The sequence below is a fragment of the Coloeus monedula genome, assembly GCF_965178545.1.
Source record: "Coloeus monedula genome assembly, chromosome: 13".
NCBI lineage: Eukaryota > Metazoa > Chordata > Aves > Passeriformes > Corvidae > Coloeus > Coloeus monedula.
In genome coordinates this window covers 16,771,573-16,783,137 of record NC_138793.1, presented here as the reverse complement: position 1 = coordinate 16,783,137, position 11,565 = coordinate 16,771,573, and the positions used below count along the sequence as shown (strand labels likewise).

General features: G+C 45.4%; 1 protein-coding gene across 1 annotated transcript; it reads right to left on the bottom strand.

Moving 5' to 3' along the window:
• Positions 1 to 200: 200 nt before the first annotated feature.
• On the bottom strand, positions 201 to 1,082 carry LOC309577763 (arylamine N-acetyltransferase, pineal gland isozyme NAT-3; the record flags this gene model as incomplete). Its single annotated transcript, XM_082289986.1, has 1 exon — positions 201 to 1,082. The coding sequence occupies exon 1, from the start codon at positions 1,071 to 1,073 to the stop codon at positions 201 to 203; it is 873 nt and encodes a 290-aa protein (XP_082146112.1). The 5' UTR covers positions 1,074 to 1,082.
• Between the last annotated feature and the right edge of the window lie 10,483 nt (positions 1,083 to 11,565).

The window sequence follows — 11,565 nt, the reverse complement described above, 5'->3', positions numbered from 1 at the left end:
CAGAAATTATTTGTACCCAAACCAAAAAGAGATGCAGGAATAGTTGTGAAAATCCATTTCTTTTCCAGGTTTGTGCTAGTATGTTCTGCCTTTCACTGGTTTAGATGGAAGGAGAAAGATTAACCTTTAGATGCTTGTCAGACAGAGAGGGAAGAGTTGCCTGTAATGCCACTGAATTGAATTGTAATTCAGGCAGTGAGTTAGAACAGAGACAACCTGCTCGTATTGACGGGTACAAATTTCTTGTCTAGTGTTATATTGAATTTCTCCTTCAGTGTTTTCTCCATTTCTTCATCTGCAATGATTCTGATTTCCACAAGATCCATATTGTCCCTATAATTGTACTTTATCTCTGTGAGTTTCCACCCCACCAGTGCCCGGATGCCATCAGCAGTCTGCAGGCTGCAGATGGACTTGGTCACAAAGAGCGAGTCAGGTGCTGTCTGCAGGTGGGCATTGCAGCCCCTGAACTCCTCAATGTCTCGTGGCTGAAGCGTAAAGAGATAAACCCGACGGCAAACTTCATTTTCCACATTGTGGGAAGCGGAGGTGCTTTGATTGAGAACGCACTGCTTCCTTTTCACCTTCTCCAGGTACCAGGTCCCGCTCTCCTCCTGGAAACGAAAGACCCCGGGAGTCTGCGGCTGATCTGTCCCCGAAATCAGCTCCATTGGCTGCCATAGCTGGTAGGCCATCCCAAACCCCCCATCCACAATGTAGGATTTGCCATCAAGCTCCACTTGTAGCAGCAGATGGTCGATCTCATCTGGATAGGCATCGAGCTCTGGGACATAAACTTTTGCTCCCAGAAGGGTGACGTCATAGCCAAGAGTTTTCAGGACCCAAGATAGAAGGTAGTTGTTTTCCATGCACCAGCCCCCACGTTTCTTCCTCACTATCTTCTTGTAGGTTGCTTCCAGGTCCAGCTCAATGCTTTCCCCACAGTGGATGCTGAGGTTTTCAAAAGGGACAGCTTGGATGTGGTGCTGGAATATATCTGACATGGTAGCCAGGTCTGGCTTATTGTGGGAGCCCCAGTAAGAAATTCTGGCAAAATACTCCTGGATGTCCATGCTGCCTCTGAGAGAAGGGTGGGAAAAAATAATTGGCTATGTCAGAAGTGGTGGAAGGCTCTTCCCCATCCCTTATAACGGGGTGCTCGGAAGAGGAGCAGGATTTGACTAATGTCTGTATCAAAAGCAGCTGAGTAATAGTGCTGAGAGAAGCCAATGGGACGCTGCTGATGAGCACAAATGTTATTTTTATTTGCCTCTTTTACAGCTGTGAAGAGAGGCTCCAGCTGTGCTAAGCACATTTCAGCAGAGTTCCTGCCCAGCAAAGCTACAAATCTCCGTAGGAAGGAACAAAAGCAGTAGCAGCGATGTTTCTCTGCTAGAAATTATAGGAACTGAGACTCTCCAGATCTGAACTGCTTTGCTCGTGGTTTGACTCAGCAAAGCAGAAGCAGAAAACAAACCCTCCCACTCTTGCAGAGTGATCCAGAGCCTCCTCTGCAACTAAATCTGAAGCAAATCTGTCCTGCCATGGTATTTCATTCATTTAGGCAGCCTGGCACGAGCTGGTCTCACCTGCTCCTGCTCTTCATGCCAGAGATAGCAGACGTGACCTGGAGTGCAGAAGGTTTTTTTAGGGCAGAAAAAGCTGTGGGAGGCTTTTTGCTGCACCCACTGTGAGCTGCCTCCCCACAGCACCGTTTAGCTAATCACAGCCCTATCATAGGAGGAAAACCAAGGTTTGGGCCTGAATGACAAGGTTCAAGGGCGTCACATTTTCTGAGATCATTTTTTGGGATGCAGTTGCTCCTTCTGCTCATGGTCTTCCCACTGGTGGGTGGCTGCCCATGGGTAAGGGAGCAGGCATTGCCCTCCTCTGGGATGGCAGAGGGCAAGCCTGTTTCACAAATATGGGGATGGAAAGCAGCTCGAGCCCTCACAGCCCTTGACAGAAGGAATGGGATTTTAATGGAGCCAAGGACTTTTGTTATTTCTCCCCAGGCACTGCTCAATTTCAGACATCTGTAAATATGGAGCAGTGTTGTTCAGATTTTCGACCCAAAAGGTCCAAAAATGCTTTCAAGTTCCTGTATGCAACTCCCAAAGTAAAATCAAAGGGAAAATATCCAACTGTTCCAGCAGGATTATATTCCCAATCTGATGAAAAATGGCATACCCAAAATAGTATGGGAATTTTGGAAAGGTACTTTCAGTACATAAACAAAACAATGAAAATGAAAAATTTCCATTTGGTGTAATATCCTGGCAGAAGCAGAGGGTGCCATGGTTTGGGTCCCCACATGACCTTTAGGATAGAAGCTTTACAGAACTCTGATTGCATCACGGCCACCACCATGTCTCAACATCCGAGCAGGCCTGAGTGATCCACGATGGGGTTAAGAGCATCAGAGTCAGGAGATTATTTGTTCAACTTTTGGCTGTTCCCAGGATTTTCCTGGAACTACAACTCTATTCGTTTCTGAAAACTTGGCACAAGCTTAGTTCTTGCCATGTGAATTTTAAACCAGCATCACCAGCAGTGAGCTGTTTTTCCCATTTTCTCCCTTCCTTTCCCTCCACCACAGCAAGCAGAACATGTGCAGTAACTTTTTACTTACAGGGAAAATGTTAGTGTGGTGTTTGTCTGTCTGTCCATCTCTGGAGGGTGTTTACAGGGCTGTTTTAATGGGGTTGCTGAAATGAGGCAGATGGCAGAAATGCTTGAGTTGCTTGAGGCTCACAACTGAGTAAATAAACCAGCATATCTACCACACCGAGCAGCTGAGCACTCCCTGCTCTGCCCTTGCACCATTTCTGCTGTTTGTCTCCAGACAGATTTAACTTCCTGCTTAGAGAGCGCTCAGCTACCAAGATCCGGGGGTCAAGAAAAAGGCTTACCTGGAAAATCAGTGCAAGTGCCAGTGTACCTCCGGGGCTTGGGGGTGGTTCTAGGCTAAAGCAAGTGGCGTGGCTGGCAGTCCTCTACTTAGCACAGACAGGGCTTGAGGACTGCTCTCCAGCTGCTCTTCTGGGCAATGTCCTTTCCTTCAACTTGCTTTCTCACCCGCCTCTGTCAGATTGCAAGAGCTGAAAAAAAAAAAGGAAACAAAAAAAAACAAACCAAAGGGTGGAGCATGAGAGCTGGAATGAGCCAGCAAAGCCAGCAGCAGTGTAAGCCGGGCTGTTGTTAGAGCAGAGGCTGCTTCACATTTTCACTTGTTTGATGCTGCCTGCAGGTGCCTGCTCAGGCTGTCACCAGAAGGGTGTGTTTTTGTTTCAGTAGTTTGCTGGATGCACCGGGGTGATGTAGTTTTTTTTTTCCTCCCAGCCATTAGATTACTATTTGTTTGGAAACGTGGGGAAGGAAAGCTTGTGTGCATTCAGTCTGAGAAGGGTTTTGCACTCTTTCTGAAAAACAGCAAGATTTCAGCACAGTAACCTGCACCTGCAACCTGCTTACCCCAGTCTGCATCACAGGAGCCTCAGTGCTGCCTTTGCTCTGTGTGATTTCCATGTGGTTTTTATTACAGCAAATTTCATTGAAGGTAAGGAAGCCCTGGGCCAGCAGTGTGTCTCCTTTGGCCTTTGCCCACAGGAATCACCTGCAGATGTCATTGATGGTGAAGATGCTCTTGGCATAGTGATGACTATGAAGTACTAACACGTAGGAAGTTCCATCCTCTCAGTGCATTTCATATTGCTTTTGTATCTCCCAGTTTTGCTTGCATTTTGTCAAGACTCATTCATTCTCTGACATCTACAGCTGGATCTTCCCTGTTAGTTCCCCAACAGTAGTTCCAGTCCTTCACATTTAGTGTCAACGACAAGTTCCATTCAAACACTGATTTATTGGGATAATTAGCAGAGATAATAAATCAGATGAAACTAAGATGTCTGTGATAACCCATTACACAGCTCCACTCCCATATCAAAATTTGGCTCTTTATCATCCCATAAGGGGCTGGTCTGTGACCCACAACAGAGAACCCATGCCCAAGCCAAGAGATGCTGAAAGGAAAGGAGAACCTGCTCTTGTTGGGCTCATCTGGGCAGATCCAAATCAGCACAAAGAGAAAGTTCATACTCCTGGCTGGATCTTGCTGACATGGAATAATTCCTTCTCTTCCCCCAGACCCTCATTTTCACAGGGAGAAGCCAAAAGTCAAGCAGGCAGATCCCAGTCCTGATGGGAACCATCCTGAAATTCCATGGACCCATCTCTGTACAACATGTGAGGAGACCCATCCATGCTTCTTGTCCAAAGTTATTTGGGACCACAGATGGTGCCAAAACTGAATGCTTGCCATGTTCCCTTGTGTGAACTGGCTCAGGGTCTGTTCCAGAGAACTTTGGGGTCCTTTTTAAATACAGGTGTTCTCTAACCCAGTAGGAGCAAAACCCATTTTCCCTGGTACTTTGATACTCAGCTTTTTTCAACTCCTCTCCCTAAAACCTATCTGATATTGAGCATTTTCTTCTGTTGTCTTTCAAATTCTTATCCCAACATAGTGTCCTGCATCACTCTCCATTTTCTTCATGCAAATTTTACAGCCAAGCCACTGAAACCACGAGCTCCCACCCTCCCCAGGTGTGCCCAAGGCCAGTACAGGGCAAAGATCAGTCAGGGAGTGCTAAAGGTAAGGACAGGCTGATCTTGATCCCCAAGCCTTGCTGGAATCTGTTCAGTGCCGTGCCAGATCATCAGGGCTAATTCCAGGTGGGGCAATACACTGCAATCACAGCTCTGAGTAATGGTGACAACATGCCCTCACCTGTCCCCAGGAGCCACCAAGGGCAGAGCCCAGCTCGGGCCTGGGGAACACGACCACAGGGTGAACGTGCAAATGGGAATGTCCTTGGAAAGGACACTGCTGTCCACCTGGACACTGAAACGCCATTTCCCAACCTTGGCAGGAGCTGGAGCTGGCTGAGCTTTTTCCAGAAGATCCTCATTGTAATTGCACTCACTTTTATATAAATTTAAACTGCTGACAACATTAAATTTAATACTTAAGTCCTTCTCTCACCCTAACTCTCCCGAGAGGCCTCATCAAATAGCCCTCCCTCCCTGCTTTAATGGAGTATTGGATGCTGCAATATTTGCTTGGGGAAATAAAAGCATTGGGTGCCCTATTTGAGGTAAAAGTCAAGTGTCTGCTCCCTTCTATAATCAACTCTCTGGCACATTGTATAAAAAAGCAAGTTATTATATTATATTATATTACATTATGTTATATTTACTATATTTACTATATTTTGTTATATTCTGCTTAATATACAAACGGGATATATATATAAAAAGAGAGACTTTTAAAGGAATAACGCAATTGAGGTGTTTTAAATGGAATTAGTATAAAATCTTATACTCTTACACAAGGTCAGATTCCTACTTTCCTGGGAAAGGAAACACTGCACACTCAAAGCCAAGTGTCTGGCTCTTGCCTTTCATTTCCAAAGGGAATTTAATAGATGCAGGCTGCCCTAATCCAAGACTGGTAATAATATTCCCACCTATAAACATATTCATAGTGGCAGAACTCCCTCATGCTTGACATTCATTGTCTTCCTTACATAATTCCAGATATCAAAGCTGTGGCTCCGTATCTTTCTGGATTTGTATCCTCAGCATCCACCATGTGCAGTCAGGTGTTGTCCATCCCACCAGCCAAAGGATGAGCCTGCAGCTCCAGTAGAAACTTTTCCCCCTGCGACTACAGAAGGGAGCAGCTGTGCTGGACATTTGTTGGCTTTTTCTCAGTGAAGAAGAGACCAAATCTCGCTTTTAGTGTTTCCTCTATCTGATGCATCTTTCTGAGGGCTGGTCGGTGTCAAAAGTTATCTCCTCTGCTTATTTTACCCTGCCAAGATTTTCACACAAACCAACTCTGAGGGTGTTAACGCAGACCGAGGAGACCACGTTGGTCTTCCAGCTCTGAGGGTTTCAGCATAAATCTCTTACATGTAAATGGTCGTAATTCAGTTGAATTCCATTACAAGGGGAACAACTTGGCTTTATCTCACTGAGGTTTTGAAGGAAAAATAGAATGGCTTTGGGCTTTCTCCTCAAAAAATCTCCTCTAAAACCAAACTGTAGCTTCAGTGCAAAAATTCTGATGGACTTCAGTGGGAATCTGGATCAGTCATGGTTCAGGCAATCAGCCTGGAAGCATGCAAAGCAGGAACAATTACACGAGTTCTGTCATTCCTATTACTCAGGTTTTATATTTTTTATTGGAGGTAGGGTGGGGAAGGAAACCTTTTATCTCGGTGAAGAGTGGGAAACTTAAGTGTTACAGTGACAGCAAAGGGGAATAAAAGCAACTGTGCCTTTGAGAAACACATTTTCATTACAATGTACTAACACACATCACAGAAATAATATATGTTTGTGATGACAAAGTATTCCCACCACTCCACTGCTGAGCTTGGTGTACAACTGGGGAAAAGAAAGGAGAGATGCTCTGGATTAAAAATGCTCTACCTTTACTGGGATTTTATTGGCTTTCTGCCCTGCAGTGCGCTTGGGGGGGCACTGGTGCAACTCCCCAGTGGCACTGCAGGGACTTGTGCACACTTAAATACCCTTTTCACAGATTTCTTCTGCCTGCCCTTTATGTTTACAGCTGGTATGGACAGCACAAAGCAATGGGTACCATGTAGAGGTGCATGGAAGAGAAGAGAGGTGAAGTTTTCACACCTGGAGCAGGAGGGGAGCAAAAGGAGCTGGAGGAATTGCCCATGGATTTGCTGCCTGCCACATTGCACTGTGGTGCCTGAGCAGGGATGGGAGGAGAAACGAGTCCTCCAGGAGTTTGGGAGGGGCTGAAAACTGGGAAGCAGATTTGAGATGTGGCAGTGCAGGGAGTCATATTTTGGAGTGCAGCATGGGGAAAGAAATTCCATGTAAATTGTCGTAGCTGGTGGGATCTAAAATCACTTTTGCATTGGGAGCTGAGTGAATCTTGTAAAAAAAAAATTCAAGTTGCTCAATCTAGTCAGAAATCCAGCATCCAGGAATCCAGCTATGCCAGGAAGCATCCCTTTCCCAAAAACTAGCTCCACACCTGCTGTGCTGACCCACATATTACCCACAATATTATTACTTTTTTCCTAGCAAGAAGCAATTTGATCCTTGATCATACAAACTATTGAATGGCCTTTGCTGTGAGATGATGAACCTGATTAATTAATGCATCATCCCTGGGCATTTTCATCCCATAAGGTAAAAGGCAACTAATTTCCTCGCAGTGGTCACGGTACTTCCTTTTCCTCATCACACCGTTGCAAATTGATGCCACACCCAGAGCAGTGTTTCCTCACAGGCAGATGCTGAGGATTCTGTCATGATGGAAGATTGTCATCCGTCTTCCAAACCCGTATTTAACAGGAGCTGTGGTGTGAAATTCTGGTCAAACAGTCCTTGAAAAGTAACCACCTGCTTTTTAAGCATCTGGAGGCACATCTCTTCTGCTCATCTATTTAAAATAAATAGAGCTGTCATGGAGAAAAGCCTGTGGTTCAGCCACATCCCTCTGAGACCAAACCAAGCACTAGATTTGTCCATTCACACTAATGCTATTTTTAATTGCTTTCTCAGCAGTTGTGCTGGGACCTGCCCAGCGCCAGGCACTGCACCTTGTGTTCCAGTGCAGCCCCTGCCATCCCCTGGGCCCCACAAACAGACTCAAACATGATGTTGACAAATACATTGTTGTCTCTGGGGCTGCAGGCTGAGACCTTGAACACGGGGTGGTGATGGAATAAAGTGCCTTCAACTCAGGATAGCTTTCTGCTAAAATATCGGAGCTGTGCAAACCCTTTGGGAAATTTCCAAGATGCAGCAGGACTCAGCAGCCAGCCAGGCCAGCAAAGCATCTGCAATGTCTTTTTCCTCATTTTCCAGCTTTCATGAGTGGCACCAGGTGCTCTCCAGCTCTGCAGGGAAGATGGAGTGAGCAGGTCTGTAAATCCTTCAGCGAGTGAACTCCATCCCCTTCATCCCCCATGAAAGCACTAAGCAGCCTCACCAAATCATCTGTCTTTTGCCAATTTGAAATTATTCCTCTAATTCCTGTCTATGTCAGCATAGCTAATGAATTTCCAGACAGCGTTGCATCAAAATCTTTACTGAAATGCAGCACCTGAAGTTCCACTACACATTTCTTCCTTCTAGAAAATCTCGTACCTAATCATAGAAACCCAGTAGTTAATTTGTGCTACCATTTCTAATAAACTCCTATTCTGTGGTTATTGCTCACAACAGTCAGAGGCAGCCAATAGCATCTGATGTGCCTGAATCTGTCTCTCCTCTTACTCATCTATCTGAGGGATATTCTCCAGCGGCATCCAAAATCAGACAGTGAGAATGTATATTCTGCTTTCAGCTAATAATTGAGAGACTAAACCTGCCTGGCTGCTGGGTACTCAAGGGAAGGGCTTGGAAACTGGCTGAGGGCTTCCTTCTCAACTTTTGTCAAAGGAGCTCCTGAATGTTTCATCACACAAAAATTTGCCTGCATATTTATGTGGTCACAAAGATTCCTGGGTTAAATCTGCAAAATCAATTCACCAACTGCAGCAGTTCTCTGTCCCCATTATAACTCCAGCTAATCTGTCTGATTGGTTTTTCATCACTCTGCACAATGAAAACATAAATAGACAATGTCCTGCCCCATCCTCCTTGGAGAAAGAGTTTTTCTTAAACCTTTGCTAATTAATGTACCATTAATGGGGTTCAGCCCCAGCAGGCTGCTTGGGCAGGACAGCAGAATTGAAGCCCAGCCTGGCCAAATGGGCCAGACTGCCAGGCTGATACTCACAACCAAAAGAAAAATCTTTTTTTTTAAACTGCCATCAGTCAATCAGTAATCTGAAGTGGAAAACACTCAATCAACATCACAAAACCAGCTAGTTCCTACTGCTGCCAAGCACAAACCCAAATCCTGCTTTGGTTCAAGATGCAAACCTGAATCATAGCTCTGATGCCCAGCTGGCATTCCCTCTTTATTTCCTTTTTCCCTCGGTGTCTGTCTGGCACTGAGGCAGAGCTGCTGCCACACCGCATATTCCAGCCACGGAATAGGGTTCATTTTGCTTTCCCCTCTCTGGGGACTAGCTCATACTCTGGAAGCTGCACATCATTTTATTAGTTCTATTCCCAGTCTCCAAAACGTCAAGTTTCTTTTATATGAATGTGCTGCAATTTAGTACCATCAGCAAACTCTGCTGAAGCAGGGAGAAATGCAGACCTAGGAAAGATCCCTGCAGAAATCATCCCCCAGCCCTTCCACAGCTGCGGCACTTTGCTCTCTGTCAGCCCTGCAGCACTTTGATTCACATCATCTGCCCTCACTTGTAGCCCACCTCTTTCCCTGGCTTCTGATTTTTTTGTGCTATGTGTTTAAAATGCTGATTTTTGGGTTTTGTATGTGTTTATTGTTTCCACTGGTAGCACCTTTGTGAAACATTAGTGATCACTAGATGTCACTGTGATTTTACTCCACCTCCAGCCCTACTGAACTGTCATGATCCCTGGCCTCCAGAGAGCTTTAAAATCCTTCTGAAGATTTTTTAGTGATCAGAAAACTGCCCAGCTGCTATGCCAACAGAGGGTTTCCTGGGCTGGGAGGGAAGAACCAGTTTTGGCTGAGTTTTTTGGGGCAGTTGTTGGCTCTGATGTGTGAATAATGCAAAACCAGGCAGCTTTGGAGGCAAACACACACGTGTGTGTACACATGTCATGTGTGGCTGCACACCCGGGTTTGTGCTCAACAAGTGAAAGTCCTGTTAGTTCTGTGTGAGTTATTGAATCCCTCTGGTGTGTGCCTGCAGCAAATGGTGTGTGCAGCCCCCCAGAGCTCTGGCTGTGTGTGGGTCACCAGGGCTGGGATGTCCATAAAGCTCTTCTGCAGATATCCCTGTAGCTTTGATGACCAAATGTCTTTAAAACTTTGTTGTTGTTCCTTAATAATCACCTCACTTCTCTCCCAGACACAGAGCCCAGGTTTCCTCACTATCATCTAAGCACTCCCATCTCCTTTCTTTCCATCCCATCATCCCATTCCTACTGTAACTTCAATTAATGCCACAGGTTTTATAACTCAGAGAACTCTATAAAAGTATCTTACCTCTTTCCCTTATCTTAAAAGATTTTATAGAATACATTTCTTCAAGGCCAATGCAAATCCACACTCCCTATTTCCTGAATTGTTGATTTCTCCATTGTACTCAGCCTTTGGGATATGGCAATTTAAATATTATAGACCACACTCCTGCATGGGCACACATGGGATTTAGTCTTTTATTTTTTTTAATTGGAAAAAATCCGCTGCTGAAATTAGTGGAAATGCCTGCTTAAAAACCATTTGTCTCCATCTGACGACATTATCCAGATCAGCAGAATAAGACTTCACTCTGCACTCCAGTCCCACTGGGGAATATGCCAAAATTAGGTCTTTCAAGAAAAATCAGTTACTGGGTGTGCAGCGTTGGCAGCTGAGCCCGAGGAACCAAAGCTCTTTGCTGGCATCTTTTGGTGAGCAGGGAGAAAGGACCAAGGGACACGGCTGTGTCCATGTCCCTGCAGTGGCAGGGGATGGGTGGCAGAGCCTGGCCACATCCAGGAGAGCTTCAGAGCCAGGAGAATGAATGTTCTGTGAAGCAGTTACAGGCAGTCAGGATGGTGTGAGAGCTGCTGGGGGGTGTGTGCTGGGTAGAAGCCAGCTGAGATTTCTGTAACAATTTCTTGCCCTTTGAACTCATCCACACTGACTTTGTCTCCTTCTGCTCTGAGGTCAGCAGGATTTTAAAGGCTCTTGAGTGCTGCCAAGCGAGGGATGGGCTGCCTGGGCAGGGCATAATGCCACAGATAAAGACACCTTCTGGCTTGCTACTTTCACCCAAATTACATGGCCTGTCCACATCTAGAAATCCCAACACCTTGGCTGCTCAGATACATCTGGTATCAACACCATTTCAGTTTTGATGAGCCATCCAGGATTCATTAAAGAGGGCCTAAATGAGCAGTAATGCTTCTGGACAAGCATTTTATTTTTCTGTGGAGCCACCAGAGGATATTTGTTGGTCATGACATCAAACACCTTTTGTCTTCTGTGTCAGCCACAGCCTAAAAAGATCTCAATTTCCTTTGAATACTGTTAATTAGTTGAAGTGACACCATTACCTCTTCAGAAACTCTCCTCCATGTCTCAACAACACACAACCGCGTTTTGTCTGATGAGTAACAGCAACAGACAAATTCAAAGGTAAAGAAAGAGACTATTAAAAGTTTTGCAGCTGAATTTAGGCAAAATGTTAGGATTGTGCTGCTCAATTCACTCTGACTGGCACTTTATGCAAGTGGCCTTGAATGAAATTATAGCCCCCATCAACACGACTTGGAACCTTGTTACCTCATTACAACCACATCTCTGTTAGATTAGTGCCCAGCAGACAAAAGTCCTTGTTAATTGGAGACTCATTAGCCCTGGGAAAAAGCTGATATAGAGCCACTGGTGCTTTACCTGGGGCAGGAGGAGTGGGTTTGGGGTGT